Source organism: Agelaius phoeniceus, chromosome 15, assembly GCF_051311805.1.
Source record: "Agelaius phoeniceus isolate bAgePho1 chromosome 15, bAgePho1.hap1, whole genome shotgun sequence".
In the NCBI taxonomy this organism is placed as follows: domain Eukaryota; kingdom Metazoa; phylum Chordata; class Aves; order Passeriformes; family Icteridae; genus Agelaius; species Agelaius phoeniceus.
Genome location: NC_135279.1, coordinates 9,789,646 through 9,813,429, shown reverse-complemented (window position 1 = coordinate 9,813,429; position 23,784 = coordinate 9,789,646). Strand labels below are relative to the sequence as shown.

The 23,784-nt window shown below is 42.3% G+C and overlaps 1 protein-coding gene and 1 long non-coding RNA gene across 2 annotated transcripts in view; one reads left to right on the top strand and one right to left on the bottom strand.

Annotated features, from left to right (window-relative positions):
- The window catches only part of LOC143695273 (uncharacterized), an 11,719-nt gene extending 2,929 nt beyond the window's left edge, over positions 1 to 8,790 (top strand). The window contains exon 2 of the long non-coding RNA XR_013184375.1: positions 265 to 8,790. This is a non-coding gene — a long non-coding RNA (uncharacterized LOC143695273). The remainder of the gene's footprint in view (positions 1 to 264) is intronic.
- Positions 8,751 to 23,784, bottom strand: PPP2CA (protein phosphatase 2 catalytic subunit alpha). Its single transcript, XM_054642669.2, has 7 exons — positions 23,463 to 23,784; positions 12,493 to 12,702; positions 11,819 to 11,992; positions 11,565 to 11,654; positions 11,098 to 11,259; positions 10,239 to 10,357; positions 8,751 to 9,494 (listed from the first exon to the last, which is right to left on the bottom strand). Exons 1-7 carry the CDS (start codon positions 23,562 to 23,564, stop codon positions 9,422 to 9,424), a joined length of 930 nt encoding a protein of 309 aa, XP_054498644.1. The 5' UTR covers positions 23,565 to 23,784; the 3' UTR covers positions 8,751 to 9,421.

The following is a 23,784-nucleotide window of genomic DNA, read 5'->3' as shown; positions in this document are numbered from 1 at the left end:
AAATACCTTGTTCTTTGAGGCTGTTTCTCTGGAGAGATGGAGGACTCAAATAGATTCTCAGTCAGAAAGGACCTCCTAGAGCTCAGCTGGTAGCCTGGGAGTTCCACAGAGCATATCACTTAGAACAGGCCTCTCTATAAATTCCAAAGAACTGTTGAGGTGACTGCCTGACTTGGGAAGTTTATTCCAGGGGCTTTAGGATGCTGAGCAGCTTGTTAGAGCAGACTTGGATACAACTCTGAGCAACCTGATCTGACTTTGCAGGCGCATCCAGGTCACCTCTGTGGTTCCTTCCAGCCTGGATTACTGTGTGCCCCCCTGGAACCCATCCTAAGAGCTGAGGGAGCACCCAGGTGATGCTTGGCAGCAGCCTTGGACACTAACAGAAGTTCCTCAGAGATCCTGGTATTGATAACCACATAAGCTCTTTGCTCACCATTGAATGGGACCTAATTTCCATTTTTAATTTATATGTATCTCATGTGTAGAGTGTGAATCCTCCAGACTACATCTAACATGACTTTTTGATTGTACCAGCATCACATTTACCTCTTTCTTCCTCAATCACACCATCTCATACTCTAGTGCTGAGAACCACATTCAGTGCACTAAAAACCATTGCCTTTATTTTCCTAAATTTCCTTAAAATTATTTTTATTTATATTAAAATTTCTTGGTTTAGAGAATCAGACAATAAGAGAAGGTGGCCAGTGGAAAACCTGTCTACAAATTCTAAATCCCCTTTCCCAGTGTTGCCAAAGACCAAGGTTTCTGATTTGGCTCATGACCAGCAAGCACAAGCTCACAGACTGCAAATCAGGCTCAGCAAAGGGGGGATGGGGTTTGCTCTCAACACAAGACAAATCTTATGGAATCTAGGAAGAGGCAGAAAGCTAAATTCTATGCTTAATTATAGTTGTGGATAAATTTAATTTAAAATTATACTGCTGATTATACTTGGTACATCTCCCCACAGCTTTCCAAAGGAGGAACTTCCATCTTCAGTGAACTTTGAAATCTACTGTTGAATTAGAAGTTTGGGAAAGTTAAAACAGCAAAAACACCCCACACCCCAAAAAGAGACAGATGGCAGTGACAGATATGCAATAATCACACCCAGCACCTCCCACTGTGCCCTACATATCATACAACCAACCTGCCCAGCCACTCCAGCTGCTTCCCGTTATCTGCTGGGGAAAGCAGCTGCTGCAGCAGCGATAGCCCAGGTCCTGTGGGTCACTCAGTGTTAATGGCACAAAACCCATCCCTGGCTAAAGCTGTGAGGCAAAAACAAGATTGCTTCAAAAAGGGGGTGGCCCAATTTCAATTGTTCTGCACACAGGTAATGATTGCACTGCAAATAATCCTAAAGCTGAGCATTGTTCCCCTGAGTGCAGACAATCACACCATGTATCAGCCACGGGTAAATTACAATTTAGGGCGTTTGACCACTGAGAACATGGAGGAGGAAGGGAGCAGCTTAACACCAAAGCAAATACCTGAAAAGATTGGAGCAACTGAGCTTGATTTAACGCTTAATCAGATCCAGAAGCGCCCTGACCTACATATTCACAGCATCCCTGGGCTGCAGGCACAGCCAGTTGAGCAGCCGTGCAGCCGCAGGGGAAGAGAGTTTAACGTGCTGAACGTGAAGGAGCAGCCTCCTGGACACTGCATCTGCTCCACAGCCTCATGTTCCCTTCTTGGATGTTTCTTTCAGGCAAAAATTAATGTGCCCCCCACTCTTCAGAGCACCTCACATTTCACTTTGACAGAGAAAGGGGATTTTTTTTTTAGCTGCTGGTGGTGAGTTAGAGATTATGGAGATAACACACTGATTATTTTTCAATACAAATGTGATGTGGCATTGTCAAAGTCTAATGACAATCAGGCTTGAAAGACCTCAGCTTTGCTCCATCAACAAGTTTGAAAAATTCACAGAACTCATCCTGAATTCTCTGAGGGAGAGCAAGCCAGGGAGAGAGCCAGGTATGACCATGGGGTCTGAAAAAGAACCTAATCTACATGTAGGGGAGAATGAGACTTGCTGCAAAAATCATCCTCTTTTTTTCAGGAATACAAAAGATGAAAAGCATTTTTTAAAACAAGCAGCCACATCAAGTTTGAAAATAATTGAACTGACTGGTTCAGTGTAAAACCAGAAAACATCAGAATTATTCATGTGAGAGAGATGGTAGAAGGACACTGCCGAGCTCAAAGGCCTGGGCCACTGTTTTTTAAAGTAGTCTTGGAACAATGCAGCAGCAGAAGAGGAAAATTCTTGTTCTCAGTACAAGTCTGAAAAAGCTAATTATATAAAAAGCTAATTATTGCATTTCCACTTCATCAAAATTTGTATTAAAACAGCATCCTTGAGACAGTGTCACTTTTCATAGAAGTTGTACCCCAGCAATGCAAAATGGTGGGTGGCAGAGCCCAGCACTTGGGTGAGAGTCCAGCTCAGAGAATCAGAGAACCTTGAGTGGTTTGGGTCAGCAGGGACCTTAGAGCTCATCCAGTTCCAACCCTCTGCTGTGGACTAGACCAGGTTGCTCAAGGTCCCATCCAGCCTGGCCTTGAGCACTTCAGGGATGGGGCAGCCACAGCTTCTCTGGGCAACCTGTGCCAGAGCCCCACCACACTCATAGGCAAGAATTTCTTCCCAACATGCAATCTAGTCCTGCTCTCTCTCAGTTTAAAGCCATTCCCCCTTGTCCTGTCACTCCAGGCCCCTGTCCCAAGGCCCCCTCCAGTTCTTTTGTAGCCCTTTTAGGCACTGCACTGAGACCTGGCCTCTCAGGTCTCTCTGGCGCTTTCTCTTCTCCAGGTGAGCACCCCCAGCTCTCCCAGCCCAGCTGCAGAGCAGAGGGGCTCCAGCCCTCAGAGCATCTCCATGGCCTCCTCTGGTCTTGTTCCAGCAGCTCCACGTCCTTCTGATGCTGGGGATCCCAGAGCTGGACACAGCATGGCAGGTGGGGATTCTGGGAGCAGACTAGACACCAATAGACTGGCAAAAGCCAATAACCAAATCCTGTCAAGCAGACCCCAAGTGAGATTTTATCAGCTTCTATTCCTTCCTCTAACAGCACTCCCATTCCCCTTATATAACAATGGGGATTCGAGATAGCTTAAAAAACTGAAGATGAAGAGGAGGAAGACTGAAAATAGAAATACCTACCTCAAACCTATTTGCAGCACCTATTTCCTAATCTCACCCTCACTCCACCTCCCCATATTTAAACAGTGATTTTTGTATCAGTTCTGCCCTGGCATCCTCTGAAATCATCAGGAGCACTGTGGAGGAGCCAAGCCTGGATCCTCTGTATGGCGAGGGCAAGGGTCACCTGTAGGGGGATAGAATATAAGAAAATAAAGAGTGTAGAAAGTAATCTCACCCCTAAGGCATTGCAGCTGGGCCAATTATCAAAGATTAGGAACAGGCCTGACTTTAACAGGCCACAGCTGTAACCTATGAGAAGAAGAGTGCTATAAAAGAGTGGGGTGGCCCTAAGGGAACTGGAGTCAGTTGGCTGCTTTTGAAGAAGAAAGAGTCAGTGCTCTGAGGAGATGCCCACGAGAAACACCAAGAAGGTTTGGAACTTTTGTGATAGGAGACAACAGCATGGACCCCTGCGATGGGATGACAAGAGTCACCCACCTGCAGCCCGTTAGGGGGAGTCACATCAGCCTTGCCCACGGCAGAGCGGCTCCCGGGCCGGGCGGGTCACGGCGGCCGGTGCCGGGGCAGCGCCACGCGGTGGCGCCGGGGCTCGCTCCGAGGGACGGGAGCCTCAGCGAGCTCAGCCCCGCAGAGATGCGCTCCCGGGCATTCCCGGGGAAATGGAAAGCGCAGACTTTCTGTGGGTGGCCTTGAGAACGACCTTCAGTAGTACCGTATAAAACTGTAAAAATCCTTGATATAAACACAAGGGGAAGGGAACTGGGTTAGCTTTACAGGGCTGCCTGGCACTGGTCTCCAACGCTGGAGCCGTTCAAAGTCCAAAAAGCAGATTCTGGGCTGGTTCTGACGCCACAGATGATAATGAGCAGTTGCTTTGAGGTTTCAAAGTCCATGGGAATAAATACAGTGTGTTTCAGAAGTCAGCATTTTTAAATGCACTCTAAACATTTCAAAAGGAGATTCCAGGGGAGAAAGGGACAGTCCAATAACATTTCGAGATGGCTGAGCTAAAGCTGAATAAACTCATGACCAGACAATCAGAACCCATCACCAGCCTTTCTCTCTCCCGGGAGGCTGTGGCACCCCCTCCTCTGGGATTGTCCCTGCTCCAGCAGCAGCCGGCTGTGTTCCTCTTCCCCGAGGACAAACACAGCCGTGGAAAAGGAGCAGAGCTGCCTGAAAAGTGGGTCAAGCGTGGAATGAAACACCCACCATAGGATACTCCCAGGCAGGGCTTCTCCAGCCATGTGCTCCCCCCCCCTGCCCCCCCCATTCTCCTTATAAAATAAAGAATAAAGAAGCAGAATAGAGCAGCCATCATTGCTGACTCCTGCACTGATGGCCACGATAAAAGTTTTTCACAGCAAGGTTTAGGGTTAGGCTGGCTGTAAGGGGGTGTTTTCTCAAACTCCTGAAAAATAAAGACAGTTGGGAGCCAGGCTAAAGCCTTTCAGCCCAATCAATCATGCAATTATCAATGTAAACAGGACACTCCTCTTTTACAGTTCAGCACTTTTGGTTTTAAATGCATAAAACAGCTTATAGATTTATTGAAATTAAAAAACAAACTAACTAAAGCAACAAAGACAAACCAAAATAACCTAACCTCAAAAAACCCAGATGTATGTGGGGGAATCTACTGAGGAAGATGTATACAGAAGTCAAGACAACCAAAAGCAAAGATTTAGTTTAATTTATACAACCTTGTGCAATGGTATGAGTAGATGCAAAATGGAGTGTTCTCCTCAAAATCACTTTCCTGCCAAGTTCTCATGGAGGATGCTCACCCTGATCATGCTGCTCCTCCAATTAGCAGTCCCAGGTACTATTAGCAACTAATGTTTTATACATTATTTATACCAGCAGCAATCATTTTAGTCTCCAACCCAAAGTTCTGTTCACCAGAGAGTAATTAAGAGATCAGTAGTTCAACTCATCTTAAAGAGTAAAGCTTTTAAGCTCCAGCACAGGTTTTAAAGGGCTAAAACTTGCAGCACTGCTTAGTTTAAAACCAAAAGTGTTGTTTCAGCCTTTTTTCCCTGTCCATATGCCAAAGCACTCTGGTCCTTTGCTCAAGAAAGCAGCCTGCCTTTATTCCTATCCAAAAGGAGTAAAGCCAAATGAATTAGAGCACCAAAATAACTTTTTGTAAAACCACAGAAGGCTGACTCATGAACTGCTGACTCTGCAGGGCTTTGTTGGTGTGTTCATGGGTACTGAAAGATTTCTACGCAGTTGAGTTCTGATTTTCAGGTAACACTTTACCTGTTTCCAACCTTCTCCCAGAAGAACTTGCAGAACACCAATACTCTGTGTCATGACTGCCGTAGCACACAGAAGGCACCCAATGCCTTCTACAAGGCTTCAAAAATCACTGCTTGCAGACATTTCGCTCCAAAAATCCAAGCTCGTACAAACCATGAGTATTGTTGCCAAAAAACAGAACGCGTAAAAAGCCATTTCTCAGGCAAAATTTGCTCTAACCTACATGGCAACCCTTAAAATACATTAAGAGTTTCCAAGAGTGTTCTGCATCCAGACAAAACAAGCAGCAATTAAAGCAATAAATGAGTGTGGAACAGGTGCATAAGGAGGTAATCAGAGTGGAGGCACACCTTCAACTCACTGAATTTGGAGAAGCATTTAATTTGAAATTCAAAATTGTGATCACACTTGCATCTTACCACCGTTTTTCTTGAATGAGTACTTATTCTTCAGCCCCCTCTCAAGGTCACAGCTCCTCCAAGAGCAGAAACTGCACTCCAGTATTGCTAAGGAAAAGAATGTGCTTATTGAACTATGAAAAAAGGCCCAAAATAAACCCAGCACTATCATAGCAGATGGTTTTGTCTTGTACGGGAGGAAATCCTTTAAGAGTCAGGATAAATTTTTAAATTGTCAGAGCAGAGACTTGTCCCAAGGTCCTTAGACACAATTAGTTTCTAAAAAGGACTCGGTGCTTCAGTTTACTACCATAAAAATCAAAATAAATCCCATGGAACATGGATTGGTAGGTATTGGCACCTCTCAGCAGTTTTTTGTCACTAGAGGAGTTTTTGACAGGAACTGGACCAAGACAGAGGCAGGTGAAATGTCACAGCTTCCATTGGCAGGATGTCCCCTCACCACCTTTTTCCCAGAGCAGAATTTGTTCTGTTACCAGACACCTGGGGAAGGAGGTAACGCTCTCTCTGCACTCTCCCACACATCCAGGATCCTGCCAGGGTATGATCAGAACACCTAAACGAGGTAACACTGCCCAAGCACTCAGGTCAGAGATACTGAGTGTGTACAGCAGCATCAGCAGGTGAAACAATCCAGAACGAGCCCCAGGTGAGAGTCACACACATTGGTTACCTTGGACAAACATCCACCTGCAGCAGCAGCTTGGGCAGCAATGGAGCAGGGACGGGGGCAGCAGCCAGCCCCAAACTCCAGGGATCTGTGAAGGGGGGCCAGAAGTAGAGGAACAAAGCACAGGGTGGAATGAGGCAGAAGGAAGGTGTAGAAAGAGGGTGAAGGGGGAAGAAAATCTGGTAAATCTACACACCTCTGTATGTATATAATACATCTTTTGTCTCTTGTTTTTGATTTAATGGGCCCTTATAGTTCAGGACAGGCCTGCAGCAGTTTAGGGTGCTCACTTTGATATATGGCCAATGACTTATGCAAAATGAAATCTGGAAAGCTTAAAACCCTCCTCCTTTGTCCATCAATAGTCTCCTGGCTCTATTCAAGCTCAAGAGAGAAGAAAGGAAGAGAAAGAACAGCTCATGGAAAAGTATAATTTCATTCCCAACTGCCTTCTGATAACCAAACCCCAATGTCAGCCCTCCCCACCTCCCCTCCACACCTAGTTCTTAGATGTGACATTCCCACTTCAACACTGACCCACCACAACACAGGAGCTCCAGCTGTGCCTCCAGTTTGTATTGCATGGCAGGCATTGTGGAGATGGAAGGAATTACCAGTGATCTCCAAAACCTGCTCATTTCTCTGCAGCCACCATGGTCACAGGCTGAAGGAAGTTTTCTGCAGGTACCAATCAGCTACCAATAAATCAAACCCCAGTTATCTGTATCTTTGTTTCTTCTCTTGCATCTTCTAAACATGAGTTCAGCTGGTTAGTGCTCCATCACAGCAACTTATTTTTTCTTCACAATGTGGTTTTTGCACTGGAATCTTCACACAGACCATCACAACATAATTATAGAGGAAAGCACAAAAACTGGAGTGACTCCAACATTGTCCATGGACTTTACTAACCATTTGGATTTGTGTACAGAAACTGAAGCAAGGAAAGGACTGCTCCCTGCCAGAGCAGATGAGTCACACCAATTAAAGCAACAAGGAAAGCAGAAAATAGGGCAAAGTCATTCCTCTTGAAGGAATGGTGTCAATGAAAGCACAAAGTCTCATCTACACAAACACAGAGAAAGACAAGCGACAGGAATGGAACGTGAACTACTCTCAGCAAAGGATTTTTTTAATAGTGATCAAAGCAAAAGCTCCCAATATACTAAAAAAAGTCACTGCAGATGCACTTATTTTTAGCATGCACTTCTTCCTGTAAGAGATCAAACTACAGCACTGAGGTCTCCAGGAGCCACTTGGAACCCAACCTACAGGACAAAGCTCAAATTTTGCTGAAGGAAAAGCAACAACTTGAGCCTTTTTGAAAGAGAATTAAGTAATGCTTGATGAAATGCAGCATCTTCTTTGCAAGTTAAAGAATTAAGTGGTCCTCCAGCTTTTCAGAAAATCGTGTGTAGGACTAGACCTCCAGGTGAGTTGGACATTTGCAAAACTTCTGTGTGTTCCCTTAGAAACAAGCAGTTTAAAAAACAAGCCTCCATGTTATTACAGAATCTACATTGTGCCCAAGAAACTTAGTCTCAAACAATATGAATACTAAGAGACCTTCTACTAAGTGAACAGCCAGATACATCATTTAGATGTACCCAAGAAGTTTCACACACAAACCTTAAGAAGGCATAACATTTGAATTTCTGCTTTGAACCAAATAATCAAATTTGGGTTCAAATTTTGAAGAAGTTAGTAGAAAGGAAATACTTAAACAGAAGTTAACATAAACCACATACCACTGTTTTTCAGAATGGAAGCCTGGGCAAATACACGTAGCACTAAACTTCAAGTTGTTTCCTTTAATATTTACAAAACTGGTTTTATTCTTAGTTTTTCAGAAAAATGGTTTTAAGTATTAGCACCTACATTGTAAATGACTCAAACTTAGATTTACACTTGAAATAAAGCCACAACGCAATCAGTTAAGTGAACTTATATTCTTCCATTTCTGAGTATTTCAGTAGAGCACCAAGAGGGAAAGAGCAACATGTGAGTAACCAGCAAGTGAGACACAGACCCAGGCACCTTCCTGGGACAGGATTCAGAAGGTCAGAGTTTTCCAGCACACTCCAAATCACCTCAGTTTTAGTTATTTATACGGTGGAAATTTCTATGCAAGTTTATAAAACCCATCCAGTTACATGTTAGTTTATTAAACCACAGTTGACCTGAGATGCAATTAGAATTTTGACATTTTTCCATACTTAGTTCACAAGTTTATTATGAAAAACACTGCAGCTCTGTCCTGCAGTAACATTGTTTTACAGAAAAAAACAGTTCTGTTCAAAGTAATTCACTATCCTTGGACAATTACAAGGGACAATATGGTAGGGCAGAGTGGAAAAGGGAACTGAGTGCAGACAAAAAAAAAAAAATCAATACAATTAAATTAAACAGTATTCCCTGAAAATAAAACAAACAAACAGTTTCAGAACAAATATGAGGCCTTGGTACTTATTTTAAAAATGTTCTTTAAGCTTCAATGATTGTTTGCTGCTACCCTTATCTACAGTCATGCTGAATAAAGCTATAGCTAAATGGAAAGTTAAATGTATTCACGAGGTGTTAATGTCTACATCTTATTATTTGCAGTCTCTCAGAGAAAGCAAAAGTAACTACAAATAGCGCTATGCCAGAAACTGGTTTCTTGACCAACAATGTTGCTTCAGCATGCAATGAACTGGTTCATTCTAAAGTGGTCACAGTTGTTGATGACAAGAGGCTTTGTATTGAATATGGCACGGCTTTTGGTCCATGTGAAAACAAAGTTTGAATGTTAAATATTTTCTGACACTTTGGAGTTACTGTTGCTCTTCCCATTTTCTTTAGGTCAACATATGGTTCATGGCAATACTGTACAGGTCTAAAATCTCTTTACAGGAAGTAGTCTGGGGTGCGACGAGTAACATGCGGTTCACCTCTGCGCGGTGCCGGGTCAAACTGCAAACTGAGAGCACAGACAGCAGTGAGAGCTCAGCCTTCACCCAGCTGTGCTCCAGCCATGAGTTACAGAGCACTGGTTCAACACAAGTGAGCCACTGCAAGTTTTATCAACCAAGTTAAGGCTTCTAGAACTAGTGTTCTAGCTCTTCCCCTCCTGTTAGTATGTACTTTTAACCATCACATTTTAAATTCCTCTTACCATGAAGGTGTGGAGAGAAATTAATTTTAGCTTTAAGACTCAAAGTGGTTGAACATTTGTTATCTATCAGAAAATTAAAGTCTCAAATTATTACCAAAGAGGGCAGTATGCACAGTGCTTTTGCCTCATTTACTAATAAAGTTGCTGCTGCAGTAGTTAATTAGAGATCTGATTAAAAGACCTGACACCCAACACCAGAAGAATTCAAAGGTTTCAAAAGTCTCCTGCCCAAGACTGACAGGAAGGCATTACCTCAGATGTTACAGACTTCTCCTGCTCTCAAATCACATCCCTACACAGTAAGTCATTAAAATCCAGGTAGTTATGCAAAACAAAATTGAGGAGTCTCACTTTAATCTGACAGAGAAGATCCCCACAGCAACTGTTCCAGAGGCTTGACTCCAAGACTTTAAATGTGACTAACCCAACAATTCCACACTCACTCTACCTCCCAAAAGCTTAGAGAGGGGAAAAACCCCATACTTTAACATAATTAAATGGGATCCTCAAATCACAGGCAACATAATTCTCATTTTTAAATATACTTACAAGGAGTATTTTAGAGTGTCATCAAGTTCCATAATTGCAGCCTGGTTGCCACAACGGTAACAATAGTTTGGAGCACTGAAAATTGTTACTACATTCCGATCATGGCACCAGTTGTACCCCTGGAGAGGAAGGAAAAAATAATTCAGACAAGCAAGTTAATGTACCCCATGAAACTGCCCGACTATAAACCAACCTTTTAATGTGCACAGCCCTAAGTGGCATTTGCAGGGTTACTTTAAATAAGCTTAAGGCTCTATCTTTTTTCTCTTCTGGAGAGAAAAAGGGCAAAAAGGAATTTTGGCCTTCATAGTTTGCTTCCTACTAGCAAATATGAGCTAGGTATTAAAAAAAAAACAAACAAAAAACACCTAGCAATATTTCTCCATTGCATTAGCATTAAATAGTTAAAATGGCAATACTAAAGTACACAATCCACTCTGAACCTTCAACTATGATCACCAAAACCAGAGTCCAGACATAGGTTTAAAAATCTGAACTGCTAGGAACAACTAGAGACCAAGAACAAAAGCACACATCCAAGCTAAAAAGAAAATTACACCTTTTTTCCAAGAGACACATATTTAAAAACCTTTTTATCCTTACTGAAACCACATCTAGTACCAAAGCTTGGTTTGAGATATTGCTGTAAATTTTCAGGAAAACCATGCCAAAAGAAGGTTACTCCACTGTCAAATTCCTTTGGTAGCACATGAATACTGCCAAGGTCAAGTTTCTGGAATACTCCTAACTGGATCATCACCTGTCACAATAGCATATGCACATCTCTGACACATAGAGCATGGAATAAATGGACCAAGGACACAGCCCCAAGTTTGAACACACAGGATGTCCTGCTCACCTCCATTACCAACTGATGAGCTCTTGAAACCAACGTAAGGCCATTAGCATGGTTAAAGGTTTCTGAAATATCCTGTCCAAATGTGTAACCTGCACCTCGAGGAGAAATTCCCCAGCCACCGCGATCATCTGGATCTGACCATAGCAAGTCACACATTGGACCCTGTAAGAGATGTAGATGATGTTTCAGAGGGGAAGTGCAAAGAACCAAAAGCAAACAAAACCCAAAAATACTTGCACCACCCCTGCACAACTCTTTGACACTTAATATGTTTCTTTCTTTAAGCAAGGACACATCCCTCATTTTTCCTTTAAAAAATCCAGAACAAATTTTTTCCAGAACAGATGACAACAGGCCCTTTAATATTGTTAAGTTGATTTGAATTTAATTTTCAGCCTGCAAGCTTAACCCCCCCAATACATGCTGAATCATCAATCTCATTGGCTTAGAAAATTATTTTTCAGTACCTCATGGGGAACTTCCTGCAAGCGATCAAGTGCTCTGATGTGATCCAGTGTATCTATAGATGGAGAGAGGCCACCATGTAGACAAAAAATCTGCAAGAAACATGAAGTTTATTTGCATTAATCAGTGCAGTTAGAACAGTTTTATTATGAGAAAATCTGCATGAGATTCCTTTAAAGATGAGAACTGACAGAATGCAATGTTGAGGTCTCCCTTGACAATAAAAAACATTCAACTTTGTCAAATGTTAACATACCTGGCCATCCACCAAGGCAGTTAGAGGCAGGTAATCAAAAAGGTCTGTAAAGTATTTCCAAACATTTGCATTTCCATATTTCCTTAAACATTCATCATAGAAGCCATAAACTTGTGTGATTTGCCTGCTTTCATGGTTCCCTCGAAGAATTGTGATACGTTCGCGGTAACGGACCTACACAGAAGAGATTATTTTAGCACACCAATGAGCAACTCCTCCCCAGAACAGGATGTGCACTCCTCAATCCCTGCTACACATCAATAAAGCAACTAAAACCAAACCATTCTGAAGATTATATAATAACCTTTAAGGGAAAAAAGGACTCATTTATTCCAATCTTCAACTGCCAATTACTTTTGAGATTAATTACAAGTTATATTTATTATTACTAGGGGACTTCACTACACCTGTGCATTAAGCTGATCTCTCCAAGCAAATTCTTAAAGATTGCTACTTAGGCAAGTAAAAAATAAACACTCATTTTAGATAAAGCTCAGGCTTGCATCTGAACATTTTTGTAATTTTTTTAAGAAGTGAACTTAGAAAACTAAGAAAGCCAAGAAGTCAGTTTCAGTAGCTCTAATACCAATGCAGTGAAAAACATGATATTAAGTGTAGTCAGGATAGTAATGATATCTTTTATACAAGACTGTAAAGCTGAGAAGAAAAGTTACCTTAAGAGCTACAAGCAATGTGACTGTTTCGACTGAATAATATCCTCTGTCAACATAGTCCCCCATAAACAAATAGTTTGTGTCTGGTGATTTGCCTCCAATTCTGAAAAGTTCCATGAGGTCGTGAAATTGTCCATGGACATCTCCACAGACTGTGACTGGACATCGCACTTCTTGTACGTTGGATTCTTTTGTCAAAATTTCTTTAGCCTGTAAAGCAAAAAAGCACAAAAACTGTGAGTTTGTCTATGAAGAGCTGTTTTATTGAAAGCACACTCTTCCAACTCTGCTAGCTGCTCTCTTTAGGAGCTTTTGTCCCTTCCTTCTCTGAAGCACTTGAGGGAGAAGTTTATCTTTACTTAAATGCCATTAAAACAGCATTTCACTTTATGAAACCTTGTATTAGTAATTAGTAGTTGCATGGCTGCTTTTCCTCCTTGCAGACAGTATCTGAAGCAAACCTTCAGACTTTCTACAAAAATGGTTCTGTGAAGCATAGAATAATGAACATCACTACTGGAACTTTGAAAGTTTTTAAGTATTTTGAAAAATGGAATCTAAAAATCCTGCCAACATCTTACTTCCAAAAGCCCAAACTCGGACACAGCCAAAACACTCCCAATGCCTTGGCACTCACCTGTAGAAACATCTTCAACCCACCTGCAAAGGCAGGGGGTCCTGCATGAAGCAGAATGAGAACATCCACAGGTACCAGCAATTACAGAGCAGGCCATTACCTGTGCAAGTTCTCTCAACAAGTTTTGTGATTAAACACAGATTAGTAACATCAAGCTGTATCCTCATAAACCAAAACTGGCTGTTTGTAATCACCATTTTTCCCAAAAAATTGTGTCTATTAAAGTTGTAGACAAAGGTAATTTGTATGAAGAAGCATAAGCTAAATATAGCACCAGAAAGGTAATTCTGAAATAATGCAAGACAGTGGTTACAGTTTGTTCTCAGAACAGTCACCAGACACATGCCACAATGATTTAGCAAATCAAGAAGCTATTAGAAATATAAATAGTACCAAGTTTACTAGTTAGCATCTACTAAGATTTCCCTCTTTTTCAAGCATCAATGCTCCTATTCAAAAAGGATCCCTTTTTTACCTCATTAACACAATTACAAGACAATACATAAAAATTCTATTCTATTCTATTCTATAACCCAAGTTGTCTACAAGAAAGTGGCTGACACTCCCACCCAGAAGTGGTGTCACTGTCCCACACATCATCCTGGCTGACCACCATGGTCACCACTTCAAACAGAAGCAACACCTAAGTTTAATGATGGAAACTCATGAAATTCAATGTTTCACTGCAAAGAAATGCAAAAATACAGCATGGCTAAGCACCCTGCACAACACAAAGCTTTAGATGTCACTCTGCAGACGTATTTACATAAAAGTCAGTCTCATATGACAGTTTCCACTTGCACTGTGCCCAGTACTAAAGATAGGTCATTCCTGGCTTGTGGTTGATGCTTAAAGTGCAGATGTATTTTAAGATAGCCTGACTTGAGCTAATTTTAATGCAGTGACACTCACCGGATGTTTTGAAGGTGTTTTAACAGCTTTAGCCTCTTCTAATACTCTCATACATTCAGAAGCATTAGCCAGCTTAATTCTCCTTTAGACGGAGAACATCAGAGATGCTTACAGCACTTCAATATATATATAAGAAACCTACTCTTTAATGAGAATGTTTCTACCACTGGATTTGATTAACACACTTGAAGCACTGCACAAAGAATGCAGCATTTATTTTTCATCAAAGGTATGCAGCATTTGTGCTGAGAATGGCAGAAGTCTCAGCAATGGAGTTGTTGCTTCCTCAGTTTCTGAAATATTAAATCACTCAGATACGCACATGACCAAACACAGAGAAGTCAGACAGCTACTCTGATGGGAAAAGACTGTTCCAGGTCAATTTGCAGAACAGCAACCTCTGTTTAAATCCTGCAGTGGAGGAATGCTGGTGTAGGGATTCCAACATTTCCATGTTTTAAAAGCAGTTCCATGCAACGCTGTGTTATGAACTGTTTAGTTCATTTACAGTAGCACATACTCAAGTGCTTAAACATTCGGCTCTATAAAAGAGTTTCAGCAAAGCTGAAGGTAGAAAAAATAACATCCTGAAAGCAAGCCACCAGCAAGCAGTCTACTATCCCCCAACTTTCATAATTCCTATAAAAAGGTAAAGTAAAAAAAAGGAATTTTAATATACCATAACACAATACAAACAAGTTGGTAAGACAACATTACATTTGATACTACAATTTCACAATGTCAAATTGTGATCACTAATACTACTCCTGCAGTATCTGTGCTCCTGACCTTGTACTGGATCTCACACAGCAACTCCACCTGGTTCCACTCCCTCTTTTTATTGATTCTTGAAGGCGCTGCTCACTCGCCACATCACACAACTCCCTCGCCACATCACACAACTCCCTCCCCCTACCCATCCTCCTCTCCAACAAATGGACTTCCCATCAACAGCTCTCCCACACTTGCTCAGGGAGAGGAAGCAGCAGAGCACCCTTCAGCAGAAGGCAGAAAACTCCTTGATCCAACCATCTGACAGGAGAACTGGGAAAGACACACACACATCACAGCCTGAACTTCAAACACCCTGGGACCTATTGCCACAAAGGATCATAGTGCAACAAGGCATTATTTTGACATCAACATTTTGAAACATCCAGGCTTCACTGCCTATCATCAGGACAAACAATGATAAAATTCATCATCAGATTTTCTTGAGCATCTATTAATTCTTTCATATCTCTGCCTTTTTTCAGTTCTCAACAATTCCTCCTATTAAGATAGCCCTGAACTTCTCTACACCTCCAACACTTAATCTTTTTTACATAGTAGAATACCACCACAAGTCAAACTTCTGTGGTGCAGGATACTTAAGCAAAAACTTGTTATCAACAACCTACCATATTACAGTTGTAAAACCCTGCCTCTGAATCAGTTTAATTATTTTTTCAGCACTACACTCTCAGACTTCAAAATAAAGTGCAAACACATACAGAGTAAGACTGCAAAGAACACATTACTTCAAGTTGATAAATGCTAATTTTACAGCCAATTACCAATGAAGTCAAAGACAAAAAACACACAGCTGTGAGACAGTTACACAAGAAGAATATAAGAAGAACCAAGTGCAATGCTGTCATTGACACTACTGCTGAGGTGGAAAGTCACATATTTTACTCAAAACAATCTCAAAGTTCAAACAATAAGCAATAAGTATCAAATACATTTCAGCTTAGTCATAGTGACTGGAATTCATTCTGACTTGATACTGGCTTACTCAGTCATTTCTCTGTAAAGAGAAAACTTGTAAAATCTCAAAACTTAACAAGAATAAAATCAATATTGGCTTAAACACACAAGAAAACAACCAATTTTCACTTTACTATAGAAAGAGTAGCACTGCATAAAAACTCAGCCTAGTACTTAAGAATGAAACCTGCTGAACATCATCTAAAGGCCCAGCTGAACAGTACCAAGCTGCTTTGGTGGCTCTGTTTACAAACCACATCTCTGCAAGGTGCTGGTCTTCAAACACAAAGAGCAGCTTCATTGTTTTAAGACAGTACAAGATCCAAGTGTATGAACTGCTATAGATAAGAATTTTGAAAAGATGACAAAGTCACTACCATATGATTTTCAGATCCTCAGTTTATTCAATGAGATGCACGGGTTGTATGCATGCAGATGTATCTCTTATCTCCCCTGCTCCCTCCAAATCTTTTTATCCTATATGCCACAAATTAGGGCTCAGAGTCAAGTGCCATAAAAGCCATAATCCATCTATTTTACTTCCTCAACTCACTCGTACTGAGGATATGCAAGCTTCCCTCATGAGCAGTGTGCATCATCAACCTTGTCTCACAGAAATAATTTCCAGTGGTCCATTCTACAAAATCCTCTGAATTAATGTGCACCCAAATTCCTCTGTGTTTCTAGAATGTACCAGATATTTCTTAATTACTTTGACCCCTTCATAGATCCTTACATTCTAGCATGAGCTCTGACAAGTCAGCCCAATTATCTACCATGAGAAACTCGGGGGCACATAAAAGAAAATAACAAGACCCAAACCAAAGAGTAAACATCACTGTATCTGAATTGTAAATCAATGCTTGGAGCAGCACTATGAACCAGTCATCAAAAGATTACCTCTACTAACTCAGTAAAGAAAATACAACCATTACTTTGATTAGACAACACAGCCCCAAAGTCATGGTTGCAGATGGTAACATGTCATTCTTGGCAGACCAGAATTCACACCTGCAGCCCACCATGCTGTCTAGTAAAGTGTGTCATGAGAAGCACCCACTGTAACCAAGAAATAGTTATTTGTAGTTACCAGAAAGATATTTTGATGAGATTGAAGACTTCAGCCACACCCATAATTTCCTGTCACCAAGGTGCACAGGATGTGACTAAAGGCACAATGATCAGCTAATTGGGATGAATACTGGGTTCAGCTGTTCCAACATCATGACCTGGAAAAGGTTCCAGTTCCAAGCAAAGTCATCCATTACAGTCAGCAATTCTTCTGCAGAGTCAATGCTTTTCAATTTAAAGATTTCCCCACTACTCACAAGGGAAGGAAAGAGATCAGGTTCAGACAAAAGATGGGCTTATTTTTTAAAGCAAAAGGTATTTTAATTCACTGACATTTTAAACAAAACTAGACAAATGAAGCCTCCAATAACACCCTTCTGTGAAGGAGGCATGGCAGTCAGATTACACATGACACAAATGGGAAACTGATTTATGCCGAACTTCACAATCCACTAAGGAGTTCAGTGTGAATGTGTAAGTAGGAACAAAATTAAAACACAAAGCTCCCCACTGACATTTAATTGTTTAGTATTCCAAAGTAAAACCAGGATTTCCATCCACATAGAAATACTAAGCAGCAAAATACTCTTTTGCCAGGACAGAAGTTGATGCATCTGCTTTCTCTCTGGATTTGTGACTAGCACCTACACCTTCATTTCTAATCTCTTCTGTTCAGTGAGAAGACAGACCAGTTTAAATGGAAGATATTCGCCAACCAAAAGAGCAACCCCAATGCCAGGACTGCTGTAAGATTAAAATAAGACAACCACTTTCCTTTATTGCCTGTAAATTCTAGAAGGTCTACAAGAAAGCATCAAGTAGCAAACTGCCAAATAACCCTCCCTCCCTTTGTATTACAAAAGGAATGACACCATTGGAAACCTTGATAGTCCCCTCAACATTTCCATCTGAAAAGTTCAGTAGCATTCTTGCCCTCAGAGGCAAATCTGGAAGAAGGGGAAAGGCTGTTCATCAATCAGTAGTTGACAAGAGCAGTGAGGATAGGAAGAGGGTCTTCTGAAAGAACTCAGTGCCATTATTTTCATTCGTACAAAGATCTTAGTATCTTTAAATTGAAGAAAAATAATCTAGGAAAAACTTATTTAAAAAACATAACAAGGCAAATAACTCAGGAACCCTTATGCCTTCCTTGTCTCATGGGAGCTCCAAGAACACAGCAATGACAGCAATGCAGGAAGCTGACCACTTATAGGGATGTTTTTCAGTCCTCCCTGTAGAACAAGCTGTATTCATTTTGAATCATTCACTTTTTTCAAAAAATAAATAGGCTAAACCTATTCCCAAACTAGTTGTGCCTGATATCAACAAGTCAGAAAGTTCTCAACCCTTTTGTTCCACTAACTCCAACACAGCTTGGCACAGTCATGCTAGAGGTCAGGACACCAGTTGGAGGATGGCATGTCAAACGTCAAGGAAAGAGTTTAGAACCAACCAGCAAACCAGAAACACCTGAACTGGAAGGCATGTTCAAAATATTCAGCAGAAATATTGGAGACCTACTGAGTAACTGAGCTCTAGTATTCACTCCTTAGTTAGGAATGAACTTTTTCCAGCGTAATATTCTCTACCTGAAAGAAAACAACAACAGCATTACTGAATACAGTGCAGTGTTCAAGGGTCCCTAAGCAAGAGTGAAAATTCAGTCCCTACTCCTGTGATTCCCCTCACACAGATCTCTGTACGAGGTCAGACACAACCAGACAGGTTTGGGTTTTGTGCTGGGGAAGGCAACCCAGGTGAGTGACTGGAAATGGCTCAGAAGCAATCACAGAGCAGCACTGTCATCACATCTGAGGAGGGAACAGCCTCAGCACAGGCAGATCTGAAAGAGGACATCAGTCCTGCAGCCTTGTCCATATCTTCAGCCTCAAACTGGCAGGACTCAAGCAGGAACTTGCTCTGACTTAGGAGTGCTTCCTGCTGTTAGCTTAAACTATGCCCAGAACAACACAAGTATCTTTCACTCCTACTTGATCACAACTAATACTGCAAGTAAAAAGCAAAAACCAAAGCCGAACATCTCACTGTCAGCACAACTCAATTTTTACAGAATTTACTAGAATTGAAAAAAAAAACAAACCCAGAAATCTGCTGATGGTAGAATCACTGGCATATTCAAGACTAAATTTTTATATGCACATCAAAATGTTGTATGTGAATCCAGACAAGGTGAGAAGGCTGGCTAGGTTGACTCTCCAAGTGCCTTCTGTTTTTCATGAACAACTGTAACAAAAAAAAAAAAAAAAAAAAACACAAAGAAAAAAACAAACCACCACAGAAAAAACCCCCACAACAAATCAGAACACTGGGCATCAAACGATTTTCTTTAAGTGTACAAGAATAATCTAAACCAGAGTCATTTAAATGTTAGAGAGACAAAAGGTGTAAGTACATGGCCCCATCAGTGACTTGATCCCTAGGTATGTTCAAGAGAGCAGCAAAGGAGCCCTGAACCACCCTCTGGTCCCCCAGAGCCCCTGTAACAGCTGCTGAGGGGCCCTCCCGCCACTGGCAGCAGCGTTCCCTTGCTACAGAATCCAGTCTCCAGTGCACTGGCACGGCAGAACTGCAACGCTGCACATTCCTCCTGTGCCAGGGGGCAGAGGAACACAGAACCTGCCCAATGCACAGCCCACCACACAGGGCACACCATACTCTCACCACCTGGGAACTCTGTTGGGGCAGGTTTCTTGGCTGATTTACAGCAAGTTCAGACAGAACGTTAATGTTCACAATCATCTTAGTCTGAAGAATAGTTAGTTATACATGATGGATATGGGAATGCAAAAGCTAGCTAATGGAAAAGGCCTTGCAAATGCAGCTGGAAACAGTTTAAAACATCCACTTCTGGCCAAAATAATCAGCTAAGAAAGGGAACTCCTGAACAGAACGGAATGTAGGAAGCAGAAGGGGACATGTGCCTCTGTCTGAAAAAGAGGTTGGACAGACAGCTCAGCTTAAAACACAGGAGTGAGATCCACAGAACATGTAAGTTTGATGTATTACAGGAACTGAACTTTGCACAGGCTTTTTTTGACCCAAAAGAAAGCTTCATCAGAAATGTCCTCTCAGAATTAAGTCACTCAACATAAGCTAAATGAGTTTGCATAACTCACACAGCTGCAGTGGGTAACCTTTGGTTACAGAACATCCAACTTGGAAGACCTGATGTAAAATGAAAATTCTACAACAGGAAAAAAAATTAGAAAAATACACCATAAATAAGGTACATACCAGAGAACAGTACAGAACAGGCCCAGAAACAGATTTACACTAAAAAACTAGCAATGGTGACAAATCAAAAAGCAAATGTAACCAACATCATTGTTACAGATCAAAAACTGCAGGAGTCAAACCTTGAATCAAGGTTTCTTGAATGCCTTTACCAGCATCAGCTCTTCACTTAGTTTAATATATTTTGGCTAGCAGCACTATCTGTTCAAAGGTATTTCACTAGCAATTCAAGAACCCTGAAACGCTTTACACAGTATATATGACCAAATAGTCTTTCCTCTCTCCAAAAACTGGAGATGCCACACTCAAACTCACTAAATTACAGAGTAGTGTTTTTGAGGGAGTGGCTCTGACACCTCTGCCTGCACCTGCACTAGATACTTTCTACAATAACCAAAGCAAACTCTATCCAAAAATTCACCTCATTCCTTTGTGCAGTTTTAGACTGTCATCCCACCTTCCTGAGCAATGTGCCACACCCCCAGTTCCTGTGATGAAGGGCATCTACACACAGAGGAGACAAGACCATTTCCCTCCACTGCCACAATGTATGGGAAAGAAACTAAACCAGCATCCTTCCATTCAAAATGGCCAGTGGAAAAACTCTCACCTGGCAATAAAGGACTTCCTTTCACCTCTGCCAATAAACAATTCAGCACTAACAGGACAAACACAGCTGACATGTACCAGTAACTGGACTGGGTATATTTTGACCACTTCTTTGGAACTTGCACTTCTCAAATGCTGAAGCAAAGCACAATCGGTCACTCAACTGATGGAGCATTAAACACACAGCACGTACCAAGCCTAGAATAATTTAACTGCCACTCAGAGGTTGATTATTTCAAATCATTTGTGAAAGTATAATGTATTATTCATGGTTACAAATTACTCCTAGACTTCGAAGATGTTTCTGCCCAGTTCCCACCACCACCATCACCCAGGTAACCAGGCTCACGCCAAGAAAGTAACTGGGATGCACAAATGGCCACACAATTGTCATGTTCATAAAAACCTGTTGAGTTCTTCAGGTATCAATAGTGAAATACAAGAGAGCCCTTAGGCTTATTCATATTAGACAGGCACCAGTCTGCAAACATGAAGCCCCAGCAGATCAAGAAATACTCGTCAGGGAGATCATCCAATCAAACAGTGTTATCAGGAAAAGCCCTTAATTTTTTTAAATTGTTTATTTTAACTAGCTCTAGCTGCAATTCAATGTGGTGAAGAACAACAACTTATACCTAGTAGGGTCTTTATCTGTCCTTTGGAACAATAGCTGCATTTGACCATGTCCTTAAGCTAATCATGATGTGATTACATCCACAAAACTACCTGAACAGTCCAAACAAAGAACAACCCAGTGAGGTTAATGAAAGTCAGTGCTGGGAACATGGAAACCCATTAAAGCAATTGCTGTCCCTCAGCACAAAGGTGCAGAGCTGAGCTCTCACCCCACTTCCATGAACACAGCAGAGACAAGAAGATGGAAAACTCAGAGTTCAAGGGCCTATTTCCAATTCCTTCCATCAGCAAGCATGAAGAAACTGAACTACTCTTAGCAGAAAGTCCAAGTAAATCTACCTGTAGTTATCAGCAACAAATCAACTTTCCCTAACATCAGCAGCCCTGCGGCTGAACTCTGCACAGTGCTGACCACACACCCATCACACAGAACTGTCACCCCACCCAGAGCTCCCCCAGAGCCAACCCAGCCAACATGAAGGCTGCTGCTAAATAATACTGTGATTGGCAGTTTTCCACATTCTCATGGTCTCCCATCTCAACACACAGTAGTCAGATACAAAGTCTTCTTTTCTTTTTTCCTTTACCATTATCTTGGTGATGAGCATTACACATTTATCCATAAATACAGCTCATTTCTATTCTTCACTGGGAAAAAATGAAAAAAGTCATCTTGTGCAACACTGATGACTGGGACTGTATCTTCTGTAAGGAACTTCTAGTGGTATGCCTGCTTCTCACTGAACCAAAACCCCCAGTACATTGAAAGCTTTTTGTACATTATACATCCCTCACGATCCTGCAAGTTACCATGCAGCCCCACAAAATGGGGCCATATGCACCCATTCCTGTGGGATTCAGGACTCAGCACCCACCAGTTCATAAACGATGGCAAGTGAAATACTTGCCTCTCACATAAAGCACTACAAGGAAGAAGCTGGACCGCCGTCATTGGAGAGGCACATGGAAATAGCCAGGCAGTGACATTGCCACTTGCTTGCAACAGCCTTTAAAATACACAGCCTGGATCAAATGGAAACAGTGTTGAGTTGCTGGAATACAAGTGAACTAAATATCTGTTCTGGAGCAAGAGCCAGTCTGGCCAAAATCACTGCAAGTTCTTTATTAAGTTCATAGACAGTTCTCTCAAAAAATTGCTTCCCAAGAACCTGATTTGAGAGCATGAGTCCTATTTTAAAATATTCTAGGGACTTTCAGTGGCAAGTACATAGGCTTCTTTAGAAGCCAGTACATCCATAACGTCATGTATTCCTTAATATCCAGTTCCCAAAAAATTCACAAATATTTCATCTTTCAGTCTAGAAATACATAAAACCACCAGTAAATTAAAAAAAAAAAAAAAAAAGTCACTACCACCAACAACCCTCAGCTATGGAGTTACATCCAGAATTAGAATTCAACTGGAAAATGCCTCTGGATGCAACCAGAACAAAATTTTCCTGAATTTCCAAAACACAATCTGTCCTTGGTTGGCTTTACAACCTTTCTATGCTATGAATGTCTCAATCATCACATTACCCTGTAATATCCACGTCTAAAACCAACATCATAAAAATATGCAGTTATATAGGATCTCGATTGTTTATTCTGTGAATTTCGTGAAACCCAGAACCTTACTGAGAGAAACCAAAGCCCGAAAGCTAATTTACCCTTCAATTAGTTATAAACGTGTCTGCGCTTATTCATATCATGAAAAATACAAGAAATAAATCAAAGCAGCAGCTCTTTACCGCGTGTGATTTCCAAGCGCCTATCATAAGCTTTTCTTTTCATTATAATAACTCACGCTTTGGGGGGCTGATTTAACATTTTAACCGAGGGGGGTCTCTCGGGGGTCTCTCCCGAGGATCCATCGCGGCCGCGGCGCCATTTTAGGAGGCGCTGAGCAGGCGGGAGGCGGAGCCGAGGCTCCAGCACAGCCGAGGGGCCGCGGCTCGCCTGGCCCCGGCTCCCGGCCCGCTCCCCCCGCCGGGCCGCGCCGAGCCCCCGGCCCGCCCGAGGCCCCGCGCCCGCCCGGCCGAGCGGCACCGCCCCCGCCAGCAGCGCTCTGCCCGGCCCCGCCGCCTCCCTCGCTCCTCACCTTCTCGCAGAGGCTCTTCACCTGCCCCTCGGACAGCTGCTTGCACTCGTTGAGCTGCTCCACCCACTGGTCGAGCTCCTTGGTGAAGACCTTCTCCTCCATCCCGCTCTCCCCCTCCTCCTCACCGGCTGCTGCTGCCGCACCGCCCCGCGGGCCCCTGCGATCCGCGCTCCCCACAGCGGCGGCGGCCGCAACGCGTCAGGGCGGGCGGGCAGGCGGGCGCGGGGAGAGGGCGGCCCGGGGCACTCCGGCTGCGGCAGCGCTGCCGCTCCTCGCTCCGCACCGTGTAATGGCCGCCGCTGCTGACGTCACCGCCCCGGCC